General features: G+C 51.8%; 1 protein-coding gene across 7 annotated transcripts in view; it reads left to right on the forward strand.

Moving 5' to 3' along the window:
• VAV2 (vav guanine nucleotide exchange factor 2) overlaps window positions 1–22,356 on the forward strand; it is a 103,754-nt gene that overhangs the window by 71,828 nt on the left and 9,570 nt on the right. For 3 of the 7 annotated variants that reach the window (XM_057409174.1, XM_057409167.1, XM_057409172.1), the window contains exons 5-21: window positions 7,290–7,392; window positions 7,877–7,891; window positions 8,245–8,343; window positions 9,735–9,803; window positions 10,432–10,532; window positions 13,204–13,303; window positions 14,546–14,641; window positions 15,122–15,190; window positions 17,683–17,769; window positions 19,116–19,201; window positions 19,452–19,584; window positions 20,271–20,285; window positions 20,698–20,807; window positions 21,334–21,435; window positions 21,537–21,625; window positions 21,886–21,902; window positions 22,105–22,126. In XM_057409174.1, coding sequence (XP_057265157.1) covers window positions 7,290–7,392; window positions 7,877–7,891; window positions 8,245–8,343; window positions 9,735–9,803; window positions 10,432–10,532; window positions 13,204–13,303; window positions 14,546–14,641; window positions 15,122–15,190; window positions 17,683–17,769; window positions 19,116–19,201; window positions 19,452–19,584; window positions 20,271–20,285; window positions 20,698–20,807; window positions 21,334–21,435; window positions 21,537–21,625; window positions 21,886–21,902; window positions 22,105–22,126 — 1,313 coding nt within the window. The remainder of the gene's footprint in view (window positions 1–7,289; window positions 7,393–7,876; window positions 7,892–8,244; window positions 8,344–9,734; window positions 9,804–10,431; window positions 10,533–13,203; window positions 13,304–14,545; window positions 14,642–15,121; window positions 15,191–17,682; window positions 17,770–19,115; window positions 19,202–19,451; window positions 19,585–20,270; window positions 20,286–20,697; window positions 20,808–21,333; window positions 21,436–21,536; window positions 21,626–21,885; window positions 21,903–22,104; window positions 22,127–22,356) is intronic. The other 4 variants (XM_057409171.1, XM_057409173.1, XM_057409168.1 and 1 more) reach the window with 3 other exon arrangements.

Here is a 22,356-nt window from a genome sequence, read left to right on the forward strand (position 1 = left end):
TACTAGCCGAGGGAAGGGAGTACCCTGGAAGCCCCCACTCCCAGTCTGCTCCAGCAGCTACACTTTAATAACATTTTAACTTATAGAGGGATCCTTTCAGGAACATTTTTCTCTCCCTCTCAGAAAGTTCTCAAAATCCCTTTAATATTGGGGTTTAAATTCCTGATTCTCACACAGAAATGTGCTGTTAATTGCAGAAGGGTTTGTGTGTGAACTCACACCCAGCGCTGGTGGCTCCTGCAGGGGGTCCAGGTGAAGCTTCCCAAGCTGCTTCTTGGACCTTTGCTCGTGGCTGTGAGTTGGCTCCCCTGTGAGAGGGTCTGGGATGCCCAGGTCCTGCACTTGGATGGCTTCAAGGTTTATTCCTTATCGATCCCTCTGCTTTTTCCCATGTTGTCTCCAATTTCTAACTTTCTCTTTCCCCCCATTCTTTGCAAAATCCTCTTCTTTACACCTTCAGTAAGGACCCCTGGGGGAAGGCTCCTGTAAACCATGGGGGTGTTGCAATAATTCCTTCATCCAGGTCTGTGCTCCTGGTGCAGCCAGGTTGTGCATGGAAACGCAAGCCATGGAACGGGGGCGTGGTTCACCCCTAATGTAGAAATCCCGAGAGCCGCTCAGCACCAGTGCTGCCATCCCACTGCCTGCAGACCCACCAGCAAGAGTCCCCCTTTCTCCTTTGACAAGAGCATCTCTCTGGCTTGACAAGGAAAGTTTCACTGGAAGCTTGCTGATCACAATGGTGCGTGCTGGGCACCGCTGCTGGGTGCTGGCAAACGTGGGACCACATCAGAAAAGCTCTTTCTTCGCTGCTGCCGATCTCCAAACAGCTGAACAAAGGCATCATTCACGAGCTGGGCATGATTCAGTCCATCCAGCATCTTTGCATTTAATATTGCTGATGATCCAGCAGCCTTGGGAAGATCCAAGTGCACCCGAAATGCTTCATTGGAGGCAAGGAAGTGATTTCCACAACAAGCAGTGAAGCTACCCAGTGCATGAAAGGAACCATGACCGAGCTGGAGGCAGCAGTCCTCCTTTTTGGAGGAGAGACCCCACCTTTGGGTGTTTTTTCCACACTAATGTGGTGCATCAGTGCAGCTGTTTTTTTCCTTTGGATCATTTTGGCAGGATGAATGGTTCTGCCCATAAGACCACTGTAAAAACCACTGTGCTGCTGCAAGTGCCCAGCCTTCTGTCCCTGACGGGCCGAGGAGGGATGATCCCGGTGGACTCAGCACCACCGGGAGAGATGAGTGTCCCAAAGGGAGCTCTCTCTGGGCATTGTGCTGCTTGGATAAGCTCAGGTTAAATATTGAGCAGTTTCTAACGAGACATTTGGGGGGCTGGTAAAAGCGGCTGTTTTGGAGAGCATCAAAACTCCTCATTTCAACCCCAAACGGAGCGGTCTGGTGCTCACCTTCAGTATCACGGGTTACCCTGGGCTGCGTGCATCTCCCCGGCGCTGGGTCAGCCCCAGCAGGTCAAGGCAGAGAAGTGCCTGGAAGCGGCTGTTGTTTAAAACCCCCAACGAAGCCCAGCGCAGGAGCCAAGAGAGCAGCTGGTGCTGGGGAGGGACGGGAGCACGGCACAGAGGGTGTCCGGGGAGCCTGGGACTTCTCTTTCCCTGTCCCCAGCCCGCTGGCCCCTGGGTTTGCTGCGCGGGCAGATGGCAGGGCAGGGGCGGCCTCTGCGAGCGGAGCCTCCTCCATGCTGGGGAGCAGGAAAGGGCCGTGCCCCCTCTGCTGCCTGCGCTGTCCCAGCGAGCCCGGAGCCCAGCGCAGCAGCCGGGCGGGGGGAGCCCGTGGGAGCTGGCCCTGCAATCAGTGACCGTGCTGCTCGTGCTGAGGATGCTCCCGCAGGTCTGCAGTGATGGGAGCTGCTGCTTCCCACGTGGCTGCTGAGCATCCTCCCCACCGACCGCTTTCCGTCTCTGGTGGCTGTTTCAGCTGCCCCAAACCCCTCTGGTGCTTCTGAAGTTACACCTCACATTTCAGTTAGATTTGCTGTGCTGCCCCTTAATCTCTCTCCAGTTATTTTCTCTCATTAAGCTGATGAGAGCCTTTGATTCTGGTCCTCTTCACAGCACCAGAATGTTTTCTATCACAAACCTTCTGCACTTCATGGCACTGTCCCTCTGTGGTGGCACAAAGGCCAGCAGATTCGGTGGGTTGCACCCACCATGTGGGGTGGGGTTTGGGTTGTTTTGTAGCTGTTTGAGGAATTCAGGCAGGTAGAATTGCTATGAATAGTTTGACATGATGAAACATTTAATTTGCATGATTTCTGCCTTTTTTTTTTTCATCCCTTCCAAAGGGAATTGGTTTGAAGGGAGAAGCTGTGTTGTTGTAAAAAGGGCAAAGCCAGTGTTTTGAACAGAAGCTCCCCACCAAGCCCTGCACTGGAGCCAGGAGCTTCATCCCACAGGTCGGTGTTTCCTGGTCTTGTTGTGAGCTGCATCTCACTGGAGATTTGTCCCCAGTGGAAGCACTGGGGATAGTGAGGTGTTCCCAAACCTGCCACACAGAGAAGGGGAGTTGCAGGAGATCTGTCTGGCCTCAGTTCCTCAAGCAATGCAGCTCAGTGGGGCACAGACTTTGCCACCAACCTGTCTTCTGCCACGAGCTTCCTGCTGAAGGTTCTCCTTCTTTCACTGCTGTCACCAGCGTTGCCTCCTTGCATCTTCCAAGGCAGTGATGTGCTCAGCAGAATTTCTCTAGCGCGTTAAAGCAGTACCGAGTAGAGGAGCCAAGGTGAGATAAGTTAGCTGCCACTTTTTTCCTGGGCTTTGTAGTGTTGGAAAAGCCACACTTGCCAGCCAGTTAAATGAACGGCTCTGTGGGATACAGCACTCGAGCCTTTGCACTTGTAAATGTGTCTTTTCTTCTTTGTCACCAGTAAAGGATTCTATATGTGCTGCTACTGCCATTGCTGGGATCATGCTAGCTGCTGTAACTGGGTGAGGCTCATTCTTGGGATTATAATGTTCCTCTTTGAATGGGGAACATAAGACCTGAATGGAATAGATGGCAAAAGGCTTCTCCTGCTATTTCCAGACACGTGTCTCCATCCAAGTACAATCTGGCTAATTAAAACCCTGCAAGATCTCACGTTCAGGGGCTGCACACCTTGCACTCCTTCGCCCTGAAACACAAGCCTGCCAGATGTGCTGCAGATACAGGACTCTGCTTGTCCCTGTCTGACAGGGACCCTGAGTGAGGGGGCTGCTCGGATGAACTCCCTATTTATAGCTGTAAGTGCAGAGTAAGAATGAGAAAGTGGAGGATTACTGGGGTGAACTGGAGCCTGGCAGCTGTCCTGGGGAACCTGCACATTCCTTTCCAGCCTGGACCTGGCAGGGCTCTGAGGTCTTCTGGCTCTGAACCTCAGCCACAGGGCTGGAAATCTGGAGCTCTGTTTGGGTTGTCGTATTTTAGCTCCTCTCCCTCCTCCTCCTCTGACTTCTGCTCTTGGTGGTTCTGGTGGTTCAGAGCGAGAGCAGCGTGTGCTGGGTTTGCCCTGAGGCCTTGCTTGGGCTCATCTTCAAATTCTTGAGCCTGGTACAAATCACATTCCTGGAACAGCTTTAATGGATTAGGAGGTTCTTCAGTGGCCCTCAAGACCTTCAGAGCTTCCCTGATTACCCTCCTCATCCACACGGGTTCCCAGCAGTGGGAACAGTGGGACCGGTGCCTTCACCCAGGGCAGTGAGGTTCTTCCTCAAACTAACTCCATTTTGGCTTCCTATCTGGGGGAATGGCACCGGCAGGTACTGGGATCATGGAGGAACCCTGCTCTTCTCCAGCTCCCTCCTTCTGTATCCCTGTTTATCCCTCACTCCGAGGCAGCAGCTTGGCACCGGTCCCACTGCTAAGGGAGCTGCTCCTTGGCATGGCTGCTGCCTGCTTGGGCATGTACTGAGCAGGCATGGCCAAGGAGGAGGAGCTCAGCCAAAAGCATTGGTTTTGCCTCAAATTGCCTTAGGTATGAAAAGCTTTCCTGGCAAGGCAAGGTGCTGCCAGCCCAAAGCTGGTTCCATCCATCCCAATAGCAGTAATTGCAAATGCTGGCATGAATTCTGAAGGGTTCATAAAATCCCTTCCTAAACCCAGAGCTGTCAATGTATCTCCTAATCCAGGCAGTAGATCATAGGCTCTGATACCTGTGGGTAACTTGCAGGCTCTGCTGCTTTTATTGGAGGAGTAAATTGCTTTTCTTTGTGAAGAACAAGGTGAAGGTATGGCTTTCCTTGCTCAAGTTGTTCAGTCTAGGCATGACATGCTTGGGATGCTGAATTTATTGCCTCCCACAGCAGGGGTCTGTGCTGAACACAGAAAATACCTGCCTTGCTCTCCTTTCCCTTATGGCATTTAACACCAGTGTGTTCTTAGGTTGCCACTGGCTAAAATCATCCCAATGCCTGTTCTCTTTTAATGATGGGGAGGGGGTGTGTGTATTTTCAACCCTGGCAGACAAAGTGCAGAGGCTGATGTGGATCAACATGAGCAAAGCATCAGCATCAGCCGCTGTGCACGTGCCAGGAGAGGCTCATCTGCATGTTTTACTGCTCCCTGTAAAAGCAGCACCTCTGGTGTTCCTCAGAGGTGTACTGGGCATGGGTTTAATAAATAAGGGTCTGCTGGACAAAGGTGCTGTTGTTCTAACACCACCATGGCTATCGGGTTTGAGCATCTCTGGTGCCTCTCCCCTAGGCTCTGAAGTGGAGGTGTCTTTCTAGATGGCCCCAGGACCAGGGTTGTTCCTAATTTTTTCCTGATGCCAGAAACTGGAGATGGGGAGTGCTTGTATTGGTGTGGATGGGCGGGAGCGAGTGAAACAGCGGGGCTGAGCCCCTTCGATAGAGCAATGAAAGTGGTGAAGTGCTGTCAGGATGTGGCTCCATGTGGTGGGTGCAGTATCTGTCACACGGCTCTTGGCAGCTCTGCAGGCAATCTGCTGTGTTGTCTCTTGGTGGGCATTGCTGCCCCTTTCCTGGTGGCCCAGAGGAGCTCTGGGTAGGGCCAGGCTGGGGGAGGTCAGTGAACCCCCGTCCTTCTCCAGGCAGCCTGAGATTTAGCAAAACCCCGTCAGCATCTCACGCTGCCTGCTGGGTTCCTCACAGTGATGTCCTGGTGTGTGCCCAGCCGCAGACCAGAGCTGGTGGCTCCTTGGTGATGGAGGAGAGGAGGCCCCTCTGCAGCACCAGGCTGGGGTCTGAGGATTGGACGTGGCACCTGGTTGTGCTTGTGTGGGGAGAGGATGCTCAGGATGCGGGGCTCTGGGGTCATCTCAAGATGCTCTGTTCTCCTTTGCACATGGCCCATACCAGCCATTGAGCGGCATCAGGGCTCAGCTCCAGCAGCAGCATCCCGCAGCTCTCCTCCAGTCGTGTCACACCAGCCGGGCTCCTGCTCGGGACATTAACCCAACCATACGTTCCCTAATGGCCCTCGAGCCAGGGGAGTGATGTATGGAGAGACAGGCAGGAATCTGAGAGGTGCGGGCGGGAACATTCATCAGGATCTGGGAGTTACTTGGTCTGGATAAGGAGTGAGAGAATATAAATATTGGTACAGATAATGCTGGTGACGGCGACACTTGGGAAGGGGAAGATGGATCACCAGCTATTAGTAGGCATTATTACAGCAGCTGCAATGCATCATTCAGGGAGAATGGGATGGATACATCACGCCAGTGTATTTATTTAAAATCCCCAAATTTTTATTAAATAAATCTGTTTATAAAAATAGAAAGAACTGTATTTAGAAAAGAAATAAAGCCGAGTTTTGTAAGCAGATGTACTCTGCTGCTCTGTGCTATGTAGTTTAGAGATGTCGAGTGTTACAGTTTGAGTGCAGTTCTACACCTAAATATATTTGTCTGTAATTAATACCCATGTTGAATGAGGCAGCTCATAAAACACCGAGCTCTGTTTGATATTCCAGCGTTTCATGCTGTGCTGATCCCATGGGGCTGACTTCAGTGGGAGCCGTTAGCAATCAACACCTGTGGATCTGAGAGCTAAAATTGCTGCTCTTAATTGGTATTTACTATGGGTTGAATTTTCAGAAGTGCTCTAAGACTTGGGAGTCCCTGGCAGGGCTGCATAAACTCAGATGGCAGCTCAGTACCTCACAGCATAAGCTTTAAACACAAATTGAGCTCTAGTGATGCCTTTCAAGCACGTGCTTGCAGGGGCGTCTCCAAAGTGATGTGGCTGATTTTGAGAGCATGACTTTTGCTGCTTCATTTATCTTTGTTGTAAACATTATCACTGGCCTCTGCTCAGAACTGGGGCTGAGCATCACCAGGCTGAGCATCAGCCGAGCTCACCTTATGGTGGCCAGGAGAGCGCTCCCCTCCTCTGGGTAACATTAGAGGTAAAATCGCCCAGTTTGCCCATCAGTGCAGGGATTGTGCTTCATGGGACTCGGTGTATCCCCAGAGAAGCTGGATCTGGAGCTTTTAAACCTGGACTGGAGGGAAGTGGGGCTGTGGCTGGTCCAGGTGTCGCTGTGGGTCCTGCACAGCCCTGTCACACTCCCCCTCAGTGAGGCAGGGCTGGGATGCTTCTACCTGTGCACGGAGTCTTTGGGTGATTATTCAGTGATTACTGGGTGATTATTCAAAGCTTTACTGCTTTGAATGGACATGGGCTCCTTCACCAGTTTGCAGCCCCCACTGGGGGAAAGGAGTGATGTTTTTTGCATGAAGAAGGTCTTTTTTGTTGGAAAAAAAAGCATGATCAGACCAAGAATGAGGCAGTGCTTTAACATGCCAACATCCAACCCACTAAAGTGTATTCTCTAAGTGTAACGTAGGTAAAGCCACTGGCACAGGAGCTGCTCTCTGTCCTGAAGAGGAGGCAGGAGATGAGCAGGAGGCTGTGGGCAGCTCCGGAGGCTGGTGGGGCTGGCCCTGGTGGCTGCAGCACCTCGATGGTCCTGCTGAGTGCTCTATGGGACGAGCACAAACTCTGCAGGAGCAGAGCTGGCAGCTGATGCTGGAGCAGCATCGCCACGCGCTCAGCACAGGGCTCAGAGCAGTGTCCTGGCTGCCATCCCTGCCCGTGCCTTTCTCCTTTCTCATCCTCCGGTGAGCGGGAAGAGATGTGCAGTGGGTACTGATCTGGGAAGACGGAGTCTCCTGATGCAGAGACTGTGGGCTGAGCCCATCAGCGCTGTGGGCTTTTTGTATTGTCATGGTTGTCCTCCTTGTGCCAAGGCGGTCACTGGCTGGCCTGGGGCAGAGGCAGTGACCTTGGCAAATGGTTCCCCTTCTCATTCCAGTGAGCATGACCTGGGGGAGGATATTTACGACTGCGTCCCCTGCGAGGATGAAGGCGATGATATCTATGAAGATATCATCAGAGTGGAAGTTCAGCAGCCCATGGTAACAATTTATCTGCATTTTTAAAGCTGCACCTTGATGGGAGGGGAAGTGGGAGGGTTCAATTAAATAAATAACCATCCACCCATGACAAGTGATGCTGCAGGGGAGTGAATGCTTTGAATCCTGAAACTGAGCTCCCTCGCAAGCAGTAAAAGTGAGCTCAGGTGGGACGGGACCAGCCCAGAAGGGCTTCCCTGAGGGGCACCAGGGGCCGGCCGGTGTCGCACAGCCGGGCAGTGCAGGGTTCGGGTCAGTAACTGGCAATTTACCACTGTCCCCTCCTCAGTGCTGTCCGTTTTCCTGCACACTGCTGCACAGCGATGGAGCCCATGGCTCCGACTCCCTTCCTCCCCTTCCCTGAGCAAAAAAAGTCTATTTTAAATAGAAGCACCCCTATGTCTGGCCAAGTGTTGGGATTGTAAAGATTTGTTGCAGTTATGTGTGTGTCATGCTAATCCAGTTCTTGTATTTCTGCATGCTTCAGATCAGATACATGCAGGTAAGATGCATTGATTGAAATACTGGTTTCCATCCAGCACATACGTCTGAGCTAGGGGTTGTAAGGGGGTGTACAGAGGGTCCCCGTTCCTGCACAAGAGCAGTGAAACCCCACTGCTGAATCATGTTGAGTGTGTTGAAACGTATTGGATAGTACAGACAGGATCCTTCCTAATTTTTCTGGATAAAAATAGTTTTCTTTAACATAAAGCAGTAACAGAGCTCTCCTGACTTCCCAGGCTTGAGCTGGTTCTGGGTTGGCTCTCATTGAAGGCTGACTGGAGCTCTGTGCTGCATGAGAAGGTGGCTGGACCATTCTGGAGATTATTATGTGTTGGTTTTCCTTTTTTCTAGAAAATGGGAATGACAGAAGATGACAAAAGAAATTGCTGTTTGCTAGAAATCCAAGAAACTGAGGCCAAGTACTACAAAACACTTGAGGATATAGAAAAGGTAAGAACTGAGGCATCTCCTCTATGCTGTCACCTTGCCGTCATCCTGGTCTCCCATTAGTCTTGCTGTACTGGTTGTCGCAGTGAGAGCTGGCAGATGTTGGGGCAGGATCGATGTGTTCACATGTAAAACTGGAGAGGGAGATCCAGAAAACCCATCCTGACCGGCACAAGTGCGCAGCCATAACTGCAGGAGCCAACCAGCACGTTTTTGTCTGCTCAGTGCCTGTTGGAAAGAGGCTGAACCCATCCCACTGTGTCCCCTGCCTGGGCTGGAGGCTCAGCCACTGTGCGTGCCCATAGGAGCCGAGTCCGCAGATCTCATTGCGTGATTGCCATGGGATCATTTCTTCATTCGGGGTGTTTTTCAGAGGTGCTGGTTTTTCATTTGAACTAATTGCATTAAAAGTAGCATTTTGCTGCTTAAATTCACAGGGTTTTATGGGCTTTCATAAATTATCATTGTGTCTTTCAAATCAAAGTGAGAACGAGCACCTCAGCACGGCAGCGGAGTGGTGGGCATGGCTGGAGCCTGGCGTGGTTTTTGCCCCGAGGAAAGCAGCAGGAATGAAGAGCAATAGTGAAAATCCAGCTGCCATTTCCAATCAGCCCAAAACGCTTTTGGTTCCTCCCCTTTTGCAATTATTTGCCTCTGTTTGCTGCAAGTTCCTGTGAAAAATCATAGAATGTGAGGGAAGCTGGCACGATGGAATAACGTTTCCCATTTTCCATGAAAACGTCCCAGTGTACATGTCATTCACATAAGTAACCCTTGTTCCTTGGAAACAGCCACAGCCCTCCTGGTTCACTCCAAAGGAAGAGTTAAATTACAGCTTTCATATCCATTAGAGAAGTTCGTAAAGGCCTAGTGGGTTCTGATGGTGGGTTATGGGTATGGCTCATCACATGAGGGATGGTTTTGTAGCTACAAGTCATGGGGACGTTTCTATTAATATGTATTTGTTCAGAAAGGCATTTCCGAAGCAATCACATTATCGGTGCCTTCCCAAGGGCAGAATTCTGGTGAGATAATCAAAGAGCTGAATTATTCCTGACTGCAGTGGGGGAAGGATCTGTGTGTGTGCGATCCCCTCCCGGGGCAGTGGGACAGGGGCTGTGCCCACCCTTGGGGGGGGTCCTGCACCTCCCCATGCCTGGAAGTGCCACGGGGAGCTCAGGGGGGTCCTGGCCCTGCTGGGGTCCCTGGCACAGCCTGGATTGGACAAACACACAGTCGTTCATCTGCCTTTGCAAGTGCTTAAATTGGTTAAAACCCAGCTTCTCCCTGCCAGGTAACTGCAGCCGGTAAAGCAGGACCCCCCACCTCTGCACCCCCCCCCCTTGTCCTCGCCTCTCCAGTATTTCAATCCCTTTTCCATTTACCTCTTGCAGAACTATATGAACCCACTGCGGCTGGTACTGACTCCCCAAGACATGGAAGCTATCTTTATCAATTTGGAGGTAACGGCACAGGCATTGTGGCTTAAATCTGTGCTCCTTTCACGGCAGCTCAGACCTCTCCTGCTTAAGAGGAGGGGGACAGATTTCATATGAGATTTGTGCATTCACCTGTAGAGGTTCAATCCTCCATGTGCTGCGGAGCTTGCACGGGTTTAGGAGATATTCTTTAACACTCAATTTTAGAGTTGGGGATTATATGAACTCCAGGTAAGAAAACAATTTTATACGGAGAATGTTGCAGGGCTGGGGCTGTGTATTTCAGCTGTACTTAGTGGTGGTTGGGGCACACTGGGATGAAGGGATTTATTTCCATGCTGAGGTCTTGGTCAGAGCCTGCCCATCTCCTCTGCTGCTCCAGGCCTCCAAAAGGGACTTTAATACACATGGAAATGCGGGGGCATTTATCGCTGAATAACCTCCTGGTGGAATTACACCCGTGTACTCCCGGCCATCTAGGGCTGCATCTCACTAGAACAACTTACTCTAAAAACAGCTAAGAAAAGGGGAAAAGAAAAAAAGGAAGAGAAAATGCCTGTCTGATCTGGCAGTGAACGTGTGCTTCTTCAGGCTGTTTGTGCCCACTCGCTTTGGATGTGTTTAAAGTATTGATTGGGTTTTTTTTGTTTAGGACCTAATTAAAGTGCACTTCAGTTTCCTGAGAGCCATCGACGTCTCTATGATGTCTGGAGGAAGCAGCCTGGCAAAAGTGTTTCTGGAATTCAAAGAGAGGTAAAGGAGCCCTGGTCTCCAGGCAGCTCCAGTTTGTACAGAGCTGGGATAACGATTGCAGGGCTCATCTCCGAGCTTTGGGCAGAAGTGCAGGTCACAGCAGACCAGGTTTGTGTCCTCCACAGCTGAATGCTCTCAAGTGGCTGGAACATTGCTCGGTGCTGACACATCCAGCCACAAACACGTCAGGCTGGGACATCTCTCTGACCACCATGGCTGATGCATGGGGTTCCTGTGGGCGCTTGTTCCTGCACGCCTGTGTCCATGCCTGAACATTGCTGGGCTCAAAGCATCCTGCATGAGACTGGCTGGTTGCAGGCTGAGCATAGAATGTGTTTATAGGGATGTAATGATAGGAACATCATGGATATGGTGAGCTGGAATGGAGTAAAACCTCACTTGTCTCCATGGGTTTAGCGTAGTCTCCTCCCAGGAGCAGCACTGGGGCTTTGAGGGGCTGTGGTGTGGTGGGATGAGTCCTTGCTCTGGTGAGATCAGAGTGATGGCTCATGCCCAAACACCGCGGGTTTGGCACCGCTCTTGTCGTGCACCTATAGCATGATGTGTAAATGTAGAAGTTGCTTTCGCAAACATAATAGATTCTGTGTTTTGGCAGCTGAAGGCAGGAGTACCCCAGAACGCGAAGATAAGGTTAATAAAAGCCTTTAATATCCTTAATAGTAATCAAAGGCCTGAATCATCATGGATTCTTGCCAGGGTGTTATTTCACTGTGATTAAACCAGTGTCTAGACACAGAAATGCCATTCAGAAGTCAATAATTGCAGAAATACCATCTGCATTAATAACACACCGTAAGGTCAGATATTCCATCATTCCCAGAGACAGCCCCTTGTTAAAAAGGAAATATCCTCTGAGTTAAAAGAAAAAAAAATCCAAAGAAGAATGCAAATAATTTAAAAATTTGGGGTCAAAGCCACCAAAACGGGGCTCTTGGGGATGAAGAGTTTTGAGCAACCTGATCTAAATAGGCAGGGTCTTCTCCTATGTCAGGAAAGTCCATGATCCCACATTACAGCAGGGAAATGGGGGTGGAGGAAGAGGAGGTGAGCTCACCTGGGGAGACAGCATTGCCCCACCAAGAAGGGAACCTGGACCTCCAGAGTGCCCACTTGGTTCCTGTATGCAGGACCTTCCCCCATCAGATGTATCTTGACAAATAGCTCTCACTTCCCTGCGCACCCTCAGAGACCTCCCGGCGCAGTGATGTATTGCTCCTCTGCTTTGCAGGCTGGGCTTTGGTGGGGTTTTTTGCAGGAAATAGTTTGTAAATCTTTTTCTCTGAAAGCCAGAGGTTTGAATTTATGCTCCTGAAGCCTCTTTGAAATTCTCTGAGTGCTGGCAAGGTAGATACGATTGTGCATGTTCAGAAGTTGTCAGGGGGAAAAGGCAGAAGAGTAATCTGTATTGGCTGCTGCTTCGCCGGGGACTGCGGCTCCCATAAATCTCCCCATTCAGTTCCTTGCCAGGGTCTGAGAGTCCCGTGTTCATGGAGTGACACCGGGTCAGGTGCTCCCAGATTGTCTCCATTGAGAGATGAGGCTCCAAAATAATGGATGAGTTGCAGTGTGTAATGGATTATGTGTCTTATCAGCAGCAATGCAGTTAACGGCAAGGAAGGGGGGAAAACCCAAACCTGTCATGCAGGATTAATGAGTGAAGTGGAGGAAAATGGGGGAATCCACAGTAAAACTGCTCTGGTTTTGTCAGTCTTTAGATTTATAGCTCTGGGTGTCCATACAGAGCCTCACCGTGTTTCCAAAGGCTGTGACATGGATCAGGATGGACCAGGAGTTTCTTGCTGCCTTCTTCCCTACTTGGTGAAATACCCACAAACCCGTGGGGAGAGGGACACTCATCAGCCACGGTGCTGGCGATCGCCTTCTGGGCCGTGAGCAGCTGTGGCTCAGGAAATGAAGGCTCTTGGGGAGATGAATGTGTGGGCTTGAGCGAGATCACTCGGAAATGCTCTCGAAAATGGATTTTTGTCATTGTTCGGGGTTGCAGCACATCCCGGCTCTGCCTCAGCGAGCCCTGGTGCTGATGTGGCACAGCCGGAGCACCGGAGCGGGGGGTTGTGGCGATGGTGGGGTCCTGAGAACAAGCTGACTGGCAGACGAGGTTGGGCTGCAGGGTTCAGCACCCAACCCCTCCTGCTCTAGACCCTTGCTGGGGTGGGAGAGGCGAGCACTGGTGGTGGTGCAGCTTGTGCACGGGTCGGCGCCAGCTCCTTGCTGCTTCTTTGCACATTAGAGCTGTCATACCTGGGGTGCGGGTACCGCCTTGTAACTGCTCTAGGGAAGGTCTTTCATTGTGGAGCTGGGGTTCTCATGGTGCTCTGAGAAGAAGTGGTTAAATACATCCCACTGGGGAGCGGAGGGATGAGGGATGAGGTATGGAGCCTCCAAAAATGGGCTCCTCTGGCCACTCCTGTGAGCTGAATCACCCCCACGGGCTGCAGCTCTGGAAACTTCAAACGATTTAAATGTTAAAAAGCCATGCAGTAAAAAAGTGTTAATACTTTGCTAAGCAGTTATATGGGAATAGCTGTTTGCCTTGTCCTTTTGCTGTATATAAGCATATATATCTTTTATAACAGGTTATAACTGCCAGCAAGTGTTTCCGATTAACTCGGTGATTTCCCCTCTCCAGGCTGCTGATTTACGGCAGGTACTGCAGCCACATGGAGTACGCCCAGAACACGCTCAACCACCTCCTGGCCAACAGGGAGGACGTCAGGCAGAAGGTGGAGGTGAGTGGACAGTGGGTGAGGGCTGCCCACCCCGGGGACTTGCTGGAGAGCAGTGTATTGGGAATGATTTAGCTAGAGAGGGGAGGGATGTGGGGTGAGCCTGTGCTGCCCAGAGAGGGAGCAAAGCTGGGGGTTGTCTTGTCCTGATCCCCTGCTTGCCCCTCATCTCCCCACCAGACACATGCCCTGTCCTTATCCCCGAATTTATCCAGGTTAAACCAATCCAGGTGACTGTTAGAGAGGGACTGGCTGTGGACAAGTTCCTCTTTTGAGTCATGCAGGGAGACCCAAAGGTACTGAGTGTCCCCAGCCAGGAGCTGTGTGGCTTCCCAAGGTCACACACTGTGTCAGGGACAGTCCCCATGTCCCCAGGCGAATGCTCAGGGTGCTCCCTGTCCTCCTACCCAATGTAAAGGCTTAGCGTAAATAGGGTCTGATCCAGATATTCAGTAAATCAAAGGAGCCCCAGAAAGGGATGCTTTGTTTGAGCTGCTGTTTTTACCCAGCTTTAATTCCTGCTTTGGTCTTGATGCTAATCTGAGTTTGCTGGGCTGTCTGTACATGTTACGTCGCTTTCTGCAAACGCTCTTTGATTTTACCGTGCAGAAGCAGCAGCCCAGCTCAGGGCTAAAACTGGGTTTAATCCTTTTTTAAAGCCTGTTCTCTGGATCTCACATCAAGCCAATGGTTGTAGCACCCACTTGCTCCTGTGCTTCTCCTTCCCCTCCCTCATCTTCCGGGGGGCACACAGGGGTTCTCAGCCATTGTGGCCAAGTCACGTATCTAAATGGGTCTGGGTGAAGGGACCAGTCACAAAACTTCCTGCGATCACATTTGCTCATCTCAATGACTTGATGCTTATCAGCGAAGCCACAGCGACCATCTGTGCTTGCTGCCAGTGCCTCGCAAAGGAAACACATTAGTTCAGCCCATCCAAGAGGTGAGCTTAGCTAATGCACCTGCTCTGACATTTCCCAAGGTCTGAGAGCACCCGTGAGCTCCCCTAATGAGCAGTCTCTCATTAAGCTGGAGTAGCTCTGCTCAGTGGGAACAGCTGCATTTTAGAGTCCAGCCCCTGTGTTCTATTCCCTGATAACCCCTCTGGGTGCACACAGGGACCACGAGCCATGGGCTGGGTTACAGAAGCAAGACCTACCAGCCACAGGACATGGTTTTTTTTTTTTTCATGGGGACCTGTTTCCCCCAGCTGCCTCACTGCTGATGCATTGATTTCTTTCATAGGAATGCACACTAAAGGTCCAGGATGGGAAATTTAAATTGCAAGACCTGCTGGTGGTTCCAATGCAAAGAGTTTTGAAATACCATCTCCTGTTAAAAGTAAGTGTTTCGGTGTTGCTCTCCAGCTGCCATCCTCTGCCGTAGCATCGTTCAGCTTTTACAGTGGAGAGTGAATCGCTGCCAAATGCAGAGTGGGTTGTTGGGTTTTTTCCCCCTTCAAATGAAATAATTACTAGAGCTACTTAACATGACATAATATTTGTGCCGCCTCCTAAAGTACGGTGACCTAGGCTAATTCTGCACTCGTTAGCTACGAGAGGCAGTTAATGAATATAAAATACGCTTGCATATAATCTGATTATGTGTGAAATTCCTCCCGTCAGCTCTGTGTAACAGCTCTCCCCAGCACCAGCCACTTGGCATGTTCCCTGTGCTCTGGCCACAGCTGCCTGCCCAACATCCCACTGCCACCCCAGCACCCCTGCCACCGCCTGGCTGCTCACGGGCACGGGCAGCGTGTGGCCGCTTCCAGCATCCAAAGCTCTTTATGTCTACTTTTATTTCACTTTATTTCTGCAGGAGCTGCTCAGTCATTCATCAGACCGGCCGGAGAAGCAGCAGCTGAAGGAGGCTCTGGAGGCAATGCAGGTATGGGAGGGTGAGAGCAGAGAGTGGGGGTCTCAAGGTACAACAGAGCATGAGACCCCCCTGCCTCTGTACAACAAAGCCTGAGATGGAAAGCCCAGCCAGCAGCCTGGGGGAAGGCAGCATCTCCTCCTCCTGGACATGATTGCCATTTGATGCGATTGTTTGCAGCAGATCTGTAGTCGGCTCTGTTATCTTCCTCCTTCAGCAGCTGGGGACGCTGGTATTTGTTGACAAGTTAAGACTTTTCACTAATTGCTATTGTGTGTAAAGGGGCTGTGCCAGATTCTTGTTTTTGCTGGGAGGGATCTGGAGGAAGTCCAGATGTATCAGCAAGTCAGAGGGATTGCAGCGATGGAGCCTGTGCCTGTGTGGAGCACGGGCCGTGCGCTGACAGCCAGCGCTGCTGGAGAATCCTTTCATCCAGGTTTATTCTTATTTTTTTGTTACGGGAAGTTGCTCTTTCCACGGATGGAAACTGCACCAAATTCTGCTGTGTTTGAGGGTTTGGTTTCTTGAGCTTTTGAGCCAAAACCCCCAAGGCCGCAGGGAAATCACCAGCAGCAACAAGGAAAACCATCCAAATGTTTTGTGACTCGGGCACAAATCCCCCCGCACCGCCGGGCCATCGTCAGCACAGCCTGAGGCTGATCCTTCGCTCCGGGTTCTCTCTCTGGAGCGCATCTCAGGGTCCGTCCCCAGTCACTCCGTGCTCCCGGGTCACTGTTTTCTCAGGTTGTGTAAGGACACCGCATCTCCTCACACTTACATAAGCTGGGTGACCTTTCCAGCCATTGCCCCCCGCGCCCGGGAGCCCACAGCCCATATGTAGGTCACTTTGCAGTTCAGGTTGTTGGAAGGACGCTGCGCTCGCTGCCGCCCCGCACCTCGCCACGGCCTCGGACACGCAGCCTGGTGGCAGTTGTTAAGCCCCGCTGCCGGCTCGTGGCACAGCACCCGCCGGTGCACTGCTGATCAATAACCTCAGATCCACACCGGCTGCGCTGCAGACTGCGGGTTCTGCAGGAGGCTGCCCGGAGCCAGCGGTGGGGTTTCTCTTTCCTCACCCCCTGGCAGCCGTTTGGGCTGCTCTGGGCTCGGCGGGGCGTAGGCAGCTGTGCAGTTTGGTTCGAATTGAGCTGCAAAGCGAGGCTTAGCTTACAAGTAACGCTCTTCATCAGGAACCCAGAGCTTCCGTCTGCCGTGCTGGCAGGCGCAGGCGCTGCTGCGTCTGGGCGAGAGCCGAGCAGGGGTGAGTGGAATTCCGTTTCCCAAAGGGATTCACCTGGCTTTTGCTCTGCCTCAGTGGTTGTTTGCACAAGGATTTGCACTAACAACCTGCATGTGGGAATGCCTGGTGCAGGTACCAGCCCTCCACATGAGTACACAGAACTGAGCCCATGTGGTGGTCAAGGCACTGTGGGTTCCTGGCTTGATCCCATAGTCCAGGCTTGCACGTTGCTGTTTGAAGTCGTGGTTGATCCCCCTTGGTATAGGAGATGGCCTGTTCAGCAGGAGGGAGTGGAGCTCAGTGCTCCAGCGTGATGGAGGATGCTGCTTCAAAAGCCTTTGGTTTTGACATGCTTCATAACCATCCCTGCCGCTGGCGCAGTGGGGTACACTGTGATGTTATAGGTATTGTCACGTAGATTTGAGATTATCACCTGTGATTAACCCTTCTCACACTGGGAAGCTGAGGAAGGTCTGACCCAGAGGGGATGTCTTAAAAAATCCTGTGCTCAGATTTAATCCAAGTTGACAAGAGCTATTGTTGAGGACAAGGGGGCAGGGAGCAGATAAGAGGCAAACAGGCACAGAAAATATGCTCTGAAGGGGGTAAGAAGTTGTTTTTGTGGAAGAGATGAGGTTCCTGCTCTTTGAGGGGTTAACATTTGGGTAAGCAGGGATTTTTTTCAGGGCAGAACAAGCTCCATGAACTGTCTCCTATTTTACAACCCGCCTTTGTGTGATGGGAGGTGTTGGAGGCCCGGAGGTGCTGAAGCTGGGGATGCCCCCGCAGGGTATCCCAGTGTGAGCCGGGGCAGCGCCAGCTCAAGTGCTGTTCATAGCTAACGTGCAGTCAGGTGTCCAGAGCGGTTATTTCATAGACACGGGTGTTTTGGCAGCAGAGACGCTCCCAGCTTTTGTATCCAGGGGGTACGGGAATTACAGTGATGGGAGCTGGGAGGGAAGGGTGCTGCGGGGCAGAGGCTCCAACGCAGGGATGCTTGGCCTGTCCCTCACTCCCTACAAGCCGTGGGTCGGGTTTGCTGCGCTGGGTTTGGGCATTGCCCTCTTCTGGGAAAGGATCAAAACTGCAGCTCCTGCCCGAGCAGCGTGGGCACAACCAGCCTGTGCCCAGCATGTCCCGTCTGCAGCTGGAATCCTGCTCCCACTCCTGCAGCCTGGCTTTGGGAGCCAGATCCTGTGTGCTCCGCTTCGGTGAGGTGCTCTCCATCTGGAATATTAAAACCAATATCCACTTTGCTTTTAAGGACTTGGCCATGTACATAAATGAAGTAAAGAGAGACAAAGAGACGCTAAAGAAAATAAGTGAATTTCAGAGCTCTATAGAAAATCTGGTAAGTTGGAAAACCCTCTTGCACCCAACTGTAATTTGATTACTATTATCATGCTTTTGCTATGCACTTACTGCTGAATCTGATGAGCTACCCAAGTACCAGGTATTTTAAGGAGAATCTCATCCTCCAAACTCCAGAGGTGTCAGGCACTTGGTCCCATTACTGTGCATCATCTGACCCTGTGCAACCCATCACTCGCTTCAGCCCTGAGCAAGCCCATTAATGTAACACCCAGTGCAGAGCTCCAAACTTAGGAGCTTGTTCCCACACCGGGGAGGTGGGACCTGCTCAGCCATGGGTGCAGCAGCTCCACCATCACACTTGGTGCTGGGATCATGCAAAGTGGGTGCTGACACCTGAGGTGCTTCACAGCCCTCCCTGGGGCTCCACAGAGGGGTGCTGGGTTTGGGGCTTTGAGCTTTGACTTCATTTGGAAACAGGGAACTTTTAATTGGTGGTTGTTTAACAGAGAGGCAAAATCCTTAATTTTCAAGAGGAACCTGCAAAAATTCTCCAGTGGGATGCAGGCTGCTGCAGCTCACAGGCTGTGATTGAAGCAGTCATGTGTGAACAATCAGACGTCATGCTCCATACAACAGGACTGTACTGGGGATATGAAGCAGCCCCTTCTGCTCCTTGCAGCCGCCCCTGAGCAGGTTTGACATCAGGAGATGGGGTGTCAGCAAAACCCCCACACATCCTGCTCCCCACTTCCTTTTGCTGCAGCAGGCAGGACGTAGTAGGGCGGTTGGTGTTACGTAGACAGAGCCCACACGGCAGGGCAGTGCGATAACTGTGCAGTACACACACTGCTGTCCTGCGCAGTGTGATGCTTCACAGTGTTTATTTTTTCCTGTAAGAACTGTGCAAGGGGACTGAGTCCTGTGGCTCCATGGCCAGGCTGCACCAAGCAGTGAGAAAGGGCTTTTGAGCCAATAGACAAACTGCCCAAACCCTTGGGTTGGGTTCCAGCCTCGCCAGAATCTCCAGACTCTGTTCAGGCTAGGAATCAAAACTACAAGAGCCTGGTTGTGTAGAAAGCCCTGGGAAATAGCTTATTCTGGGGGGTGTTGCTTTCTAGATCCCAAAGCTCGCAAAAGAACTTTGACTGCTGAGCCTTGCCCTGGGATGCTGGTGCTAGAGCTCCAGGGACCTCCCGTGGTCCTGCTCCCATGCACAGGCTCCCCTTGGTGAGGGTCATGCTGTTCCCAGGAGCTTCAGCAGCACAAGGCAGGGCTGGGGGGGATGCCCCAGGACCCCGTGCCCTCAGGCAGGTTTGGGTTTCCATCATTCCAAGGCATCGTCTCAGCTGGCTGTGGGTCTCAGCCCTGCTTTGCTTTCTGCAGCAAGTGAAGCTGGAGGAGTTTGGGAGGCCGAAGATTGATGGCGAGCTGAAGGTCCGCTCCATAGTCAACCACACCAAGCAGGACAGGTGGGTGACAACAGCGCCTGGTTTTCCCAACCTCGATGTGCCTTCGTCTGGCCGTTCCCTCTGTGCTCATGTATTCAGGGATTGCCTGGAGCTGCACTGACAGAATCCACCATCAGTGTGAAACTGCAGCAGGGCTGAGCACTGAGCTGCCCTGGCTGGGGAGCTCTGCAGAGCTTTCCAAACCCCTCTCCTTGAATGAGAACTGCAGGCAGGTGTTTGAGTTGCTGCTTTATTTGCTTGCTTTGGGCAGGTATTTATTTTTATTTGATAAAGTGGTGATCGTCTGCAAAAGGAAAGGATACAACTATGAGCTGAAAGAAATTATTGAGCTGCTCTTCCACAAGATGACTGATGACCCTATGAATAACAAGGACATTAAGAAGGTGGGTGGACCAGGAATTAGCTCTGCTGGAGAGCATTTTGGAGCTGTTTCAGCCATCCTTGGGTAGTACATTCCCATTTGCCTTTTAAAATGGAAACTGAGCTTGCAAAAAAGCTGGAAAATAAATGCTCAGCTTTCAGGGCAGCCTTACAGAGCATTGGGAAATGTTTATTAATGTGGGGCTGGGCTTGATCCTTAACCTCCATCCTTGCGAAACAACCCTGAAGAGGCTGGGATGGTTGAGTCCCACAGGAGGCTGCTCCCTGCTTCCTGGCCTTCCAGCAGGGAGCAACCTGCAGATGGGATGGAGAGGAGGCAGGGCAGGGAGGGAAGGTCCGTCCCGTCCGGATGCTCTCTCTCCCATGAGTCGCGGGGTGAACGCAGCATGAGCATTGCTAACCAGTCTGCCAAAATCAGCACTGGGAGCGTGGTTGCCGCTGGAGGAGCATCATTTTGCCAGTGGTCTGGGGCTTAGTCTGCAGCCATGAAGGAAAACCTCCCAGTTGTTGGCTTAGCAGTGCCTCATTAGCTTAATCCACTTACATGCGATGGGAAAGAGGTATGGTACAGATGGGATAAGTAACATTTGGATAAGAACTGCCAATTTTGCCATTTGGATGCTGAAGAAATGCTGCTAGCTTTGTTTTAATGACATGTATTTCCACTTTGCTTTCCTATGCTTTCTAGTCTCATGGAAAAATGGTAAGCAAAGCACACAGCCTTCTCTTGTGTTTTCCTGTGCAGTGTTGTAAGTAGACAGGCAGAGCATATGTGCAGTGGGCAGGTCAGATCTGCCTCCTGGGCTGTCAGTTGCTGTCAGGGAGAGAGATGATGGCTGGGGAGGACCCACTGGAGCAGAAAAATCTGGGTTTGCTCATCTGCCACCATAAAATCCAATTTGGCCCTAGCACACAGTGCCAAAGCATCATTAGTTGTGATGTGTTTGGGAAACACAGAGCATTTCTTCTCCCTTCCCCCCGTTACCTGTGCAAAGGTTCAGCAGCCCATCAGAAGCAGGGACAGGCACTGGGAACAGTTGTTTAATGCATGAATAGAAGCGTGGTGCATTTTGCTGCTCAGGTGTGGGAGCACAGCGGTCTGTTTTCTCTCGCAGTGGTCATACGGCTTCTACCTAATCCACCTCCAGGGGAAGCAGGGCTTCCAGTTCTTCTGCAAGACGGAGGAAATGAAGAGGAAGTGGATGGAGCAGTTTGAAATGGCAATGTGAGCATAAGCGGCTGCTCTAGCTAAGTGTGGGAGAACAGTGTCTTGGACCAGCAGGTCACTGGAGATGCAGCTCCAACAGCAGCCGGTGACGGGGAAGCTCATGTGAGCTCCCTGGATGGTTCCCTGTACAAAGAGAGCTCGGGTCCAGCATGAAATCATCTACCCTGAGGGTGTGCACCAACGCATGTGGGGGCATCTCTGAAATGAGCCCTTGCTGTAGTGTCAGGCCATGTGAGAAGCTGGGGCTGGAGGAGGAGCAGGGGGAGGCTGCTGCTGGGGGGGACCGGTCCTGAGCAGGGCAGGGGCTGGGTCATGGCAAATCCATGAAGGCTGTCCCGGGGCAGGCTGATGGGCACAATCCTCTCCCTGCACAGTCGAGCCCGAGTCTCCTTTCACACTTGATTTCATCTCTGCCCCTGTGGTTTCCAAACTTGGACTGAAACGCAAACAGAGCTGCTGTGGCAGGCCTCTGGTGCAGCATCGCTCGGGTGAGAGGTCAATAACCCCCGGTCCTTTCGCTTAGGTCCAACATAAAGCCAGAGAAAGCCAATGCAAACCACCATAACTTCCAGATGTACACATTTGAGAAGACCACCAACTGCAAAGCCTGCAGGATGTTCCTGAGGTGAGCAGCATCCTGCAGCTTGTCTGCATCTGCATTAAACCACTGACAAAATCCCAAAGCCGAGGCTGAATTAGGACTTTCTGACTTCTTGTGTTGCACAGAGGAACCTTCTACCAGGGCTATCTTTGCCCCAGGTGTGGAGCGGGTGCTCATAAGGAGTGCTTGGAGATAATTCCTCCCTGCAAAATCGGTGAGTTATTTCCCATTGCGGAGGTTTGGGGTGCAGGTAGGAAGAAACAAAATCATAGAACTTTATGCAATGTCCTTGTCCAGCTCCAGCCCCTCCCTCGGTCTTGCCCACCCCATGCAGGGCAATGGCTCTGCATTGTGCTTCCTCCATCATGTTCAAGCACTGACACTGGTTTGTTGACACCCACAGCATCAAGAGAAACAGATAATGGGGTTTGTTGCCTATTATATTCACCACTTATTTCCCCCTTTCTCTTGCAGGTTCTTCAGCAGACCAGGTACGTTGCTGGTTGCCCTTTTCCCACTTCCCTCTGCGCTGGGCACAGCCTGTATCCCTGCCCAGTCCCAGTGCAGGCAGCTTTTGGGGAAAGGCAGGGAGGTTTTGGGAGAGGGTTTCTCATCCCAGGGGCTTTGGGTAGGTGCTTATGGAAAGAGTTGAGATGGCTGTGTCCTCATGGAGACTTTTTCCTCTCTTTGCAGGACTCACTGAGTGCTGGACCTGGTAAGGGCTTTACAGTACTGCAGGAGGGCAGGTAGAGACAGGGTGTGGACCGTGGCCCAGGTGTCCCTAACATCGGGCACGTGGGAGGGGGAAGCTTCTTCCCAAACCAGAAAGGAGCTTGAGCTGGTGCAGGAGGGACCTGCGGAAAGACGTGGCTCCTCCCGGGGCTCAGCCCCAGTGTTCCTGGGTGCATTTGTGCCCCTGCCCTGCTCTGCCATGCGAGCAAAGCC

Source organism: Pezoporus wallicus, unplaced genomic scaffold, assembly GCF_028554395.1.
Source record: "Pezoporus wallicus isolate ANWC-B61680 ecotype Strahan unplaced genomic scaffold, APGP_CSIRO_Pwel_v1 contig_8341, whole genome shotgun sequence".
Classification (NCBI taxonomy): Eukaryota; Metazoa; Chordata; class Aves; order Psittaciformes; family Psittacidae; genus Pezoporus; species Pezoporus wallicus.